The sequence below is a fragment of the Nematolebias whitei genome, chromosome 11 (genome assembly GCF_014905685.2).
Source record: "Nematolebias whitei isolate Nwh7 chromosome 11, NemWhi1, whole genome shotgun sequence".
NCBI lineage: Eukaryota > Metazoa > Chordata > Actinopteri > Cyprinodontiformes > Rivulidae > Nematolebias > Nematolebias whitei.
The window spans coordinates 3910417-3914045 of NC_056508.1; the positions used below are offsets into that span (position 1 = coordinate 3910417).

General features: G+C 43.1%; 1 protein-coding gene across 1 annotated transcript in view; it reads left to right on the forward strand.

Annotated features, from left to right (window-relative positions):
• The window catches only part of LOC119416589 (Ig-like V-type domain-containing protein FAM187A), a 178727-nt gene extending 176097 nt beyond the window's left edge, over positions 1-2630 (forward strand). Inside the window, exon 12 of the mRNA XM_037683778.1 lies at positions 2404-2630. Within this exon, the coding sequence (XP_037539706.1) occupies positions 2404-2630 (227 nt within the window). The remainder of the gene's footprint in view (positions 1-2403) is intronic.
• The last annotated feature ends 999 nt before the right edge of the window (positions 2631-3629 follow it).

Below are 3629 nucleotides of genomic sequence, written 5' to 3' on the forward strand. Positions count from 1 at the left end.
GGGTTTGACTGTCGTTCAACGTACCGAGCTGCTCAGACCCCAAAAAATAGCCAGCAGGCTTGGCTCCAGAGGAGGAACAGGTATTCTCATCTTCAGTGGTTCGAAGGCTGCTCCCTACAGTAATAATAATAATAATAATAATGAATTTAATTTGTATCGCACTTTTCATTAACAAAAATCTCAAAGTGCAACCAAAATCAATGATAAAATCAACTAAAATCAGTGATAAAAACACATGGAGGCAGAATAGGCTTGCTTAAAAAGAAAAGTCTTTAAGCCTTTTTTAAAGTCAACCAATGATTGCGGAGCTCTCAGATATTCAGGGAGGGAGTTCCAGAGGTGGGGGGCAACCACACAGAATGCCCGATCTCCCATGGTCCTTAATTTAGTTCGTGGAAGGAGGAGATGACTGTTCTGTGATCGTAGGGACTGGGTGGATGAATATGGAGCAAGAAGGTCCTTCAGATAATCTGGTAAATTTCCGTTTAAACATTGATGAGTAATGAGAGCAATTTTGTACTGAATTCTGCAGGTGACAGGAAGCCAATGGAAGTTATAGAGAATAGGTGTAATATGTTCAAATTTACAAGCTCTCAATAAAATCCTGGCTGCACTGTTTTGAATATATTGAAGCTTCTGAAGGTTTTTGCTGGGAATTCCAGTAAACAGGGAGTTGCAATAGTCGAGCCTGGAGGAGACAAAGGCATGAACGAGTTTCTCTGCATCAGCAAAAGTGAGAGATGGGTGAAGTTTGGAGATATTTCGGAGATGGAAAAAAACAGGTTTTAAACAGATGCTTAATGTGATTTTCAAATGTAAGATGAGAGTCCATTTTTATTCCAAGATTTGTAACAGATGTGGAGAGGGGGATGTCTTGTCCAGAAAAGGAAATAGTCGTTATAGTTGATGTTTGAACCTGGTAAGGGGTGCCAATCAGTATGGCCTCAGTTTTGGAGCAGTTTAACTGAAGAAAGTTCTGATTCATCCATGCCCTTATCTCCTCCAGGCAGGTAGAGAGGGCAGTGAGTGAAGATGGAGATGACAATGGTGATGATGAGGCGCCAGTCCTGATGTAAAGCTGTGTATCGTCGGCATAACAGTGAAAATAAATGCACTGATTAATAATTTGACCTAAAGGCAGTATGTAAAGGGAAAATAGCAGGGGCCCTAGAACTGACCCTTGAGGGACACCACAGAAGACACAGACAGTCTGGGACTTGGCATTGTCATGACTAACACATTCCAACCTATTGGAGAGGAAATATTTAAACAGTCCAGGACAGTGTCACAGAGACCGACCTCCACATGAAGACGGTGAAGGAGGATACTATGGTCCACAGTGTCGAAAGCTGCAGTGAGGTCAAGGAGAACAAGGAGGGAGGGAGAACCAGTGTCAGCAACCATGAGGACATCATTGGTGACTCTCAGCAATGCGGTCTCAGTACTGTGAGCTGCACGGAAGCCAGACTGAAACTTCTCATACAGGGAGTGTTGTTGTAGGTGGATCTGCAGCTGAGCAGCAACTGCTTTTTCCAGCACTTTTGACAGAAATGGGAGGTGGGAAATTGGGCGGTAATTAGAAAGAATGTCTGGATCCAAATTGGATTTTTTCAGAAGAGGCCTAATGATGGCAGTTTTAAGAGGCAATGGAATATGGCCAGATTGTAGGGACTTATTTATTATTTGTGTGATTAATGGGCTTATTGCAGTATTGCATACACTGTCATACTGGAAACACAGTCAGACTGGGTCTTGGCAGTTGGAGTACAGAGCGGCAATCTTTCCCGCTGAGTCTAAGCTGGGTTAAGGGCTCTGGCACAGCTAGGTCTAGCGTTTGCCACTTCCTGAATATGCCGGGCAGAACATATACGAGCATGCCTCTTTAATCTCTGGACAAAGGAAAAGTCTACCTGTCGGTGGCAGCCCTGTCTTCAGCCCTCTAGCTGAGAGGTGGGGACTGAGACTGCTAGCTAACTCCTAGTTGAAGGCAGAAATGTCCAACACCTAACTAGTGCTACGAAAGGAAAAATTGAGAGCCTACCTGCATGCTTTGCTCTGAAGCAGCTTCGCAGATGGCATGCAATCAGAGCTGAGGAAATATTCCATCCGCTTAAAATCTTCTCCTGTCTGTTTTCTTATGCTGCTTGCTGGCTGAAGAAAATGAGGAGTCGATCCCCAGTCTCAGAGGCAATTTATAGGGACTGGGGATGGGGCCCACACAGTAGGTGGGCGTGGACTAAAGTTTTCAGTTCTGGCATGCTGCACGCGGGGATAAGCCCACTAGCGACAGCCTTAAAGGGCAAAGATTATACAAAATACAACTATAGTGTCTGTTTCCAGCAAACAGAATAACCAAAGAATAACGGAATGATTTTTGCTGTTAATAGTCTTTTTATTTTTCAGGTGTCTACTATTGCTGGCTGCAGGGACGCAGGGTTGCTGAGATCCACCTGTTTGTTTATCCTCATCTGGGTGGAGGAGAGTCCACACTGTCCCACCCAGACCTCCCAGCAGCTGTTCAGATGGTGTTAAAGGCTTATGCTGCCATGTTCTGTCTGTTCTGTCTGCTGTTGTTGTGCAGAACTTGGCTCAAATATATGAGGGACAAAGCAGAAACACATGTGAATTAAACCAAGTTTATTGAACAGTGTGTGGTTTTTCTCAACCATCACATATCAAAAAATATTTTGGTGGTTAAACAGAAATGCATCAACTTTTGTGGAATATTGTTCACCATTGCAAAGCAAAATGAGGGAATTGGAAATATAATTTGAACAGCTTTCTGCTCCCACTGACTCTGCTACTGATACTGAACAGCTGAGCTCGTGGTTTGACTCCTCCTGTCAAACCATTCTGGACTCTGTAGCTATGTCAAAACTGGTGCGGCCTAAAGCCAGAGACCTGAAGCCTGGTTTAATGAAAAACTCTTGTAGCCAAACAAGGGTACCGCAGAGCTGAACGGAGATGAAAAAAAGATAAATTGGAGGTTTCATTTCACATTTTAAAGGACTGTCAACATCAATATCAGAACACTGTCAAAGAGGACAAAAAAGAACACTTGTCAGACATTATTGTGTCCAATCACAACAACCCACATGTCCTTTTTTTAAAACTATTGACACTGTCCTGAAGGCCCCACAACCTGTCTGCCTAGAAGCCTCAAGTGAACTTTGTAATGACTTCCTGCAGTTTTTTTTATAAATATGGTTATTACCACAAGGGCCCTTATTTCAGCCCCTGCTTTTGACCCCTCCTGCTTTGTCCCCTGCCTGGCTGTGTTTGATAAATATGAGTCAGTGACTGTGAACCTTTTTGAGAATGTAGTCAGCCATATCAAGCCATTAGGTTCTCCTTTTTTTTTTTTTTTTTTTTTTTTCCAGCATCAAGCAGGTGATCCTTGCTGTTATAAATAGCAGTCTGTCCTCAGGTGTTGTCCAGTAAAGTTTCAAACGTGCAGCCCCTGCTTAAAAAGCCTAGCCTAGACCAAACTGTCTTGGCTAATTTTAGGCCCATCTCCAAGCTGCCTTGTTTTTCAAAAATTAAAAAAATAAATTTATATTCCCAGTTAAAATGCTTTTTGGAGGAGCACAATATCCTGGAGGTTTTCCGTCTGGCTCCAAAACTTGGCA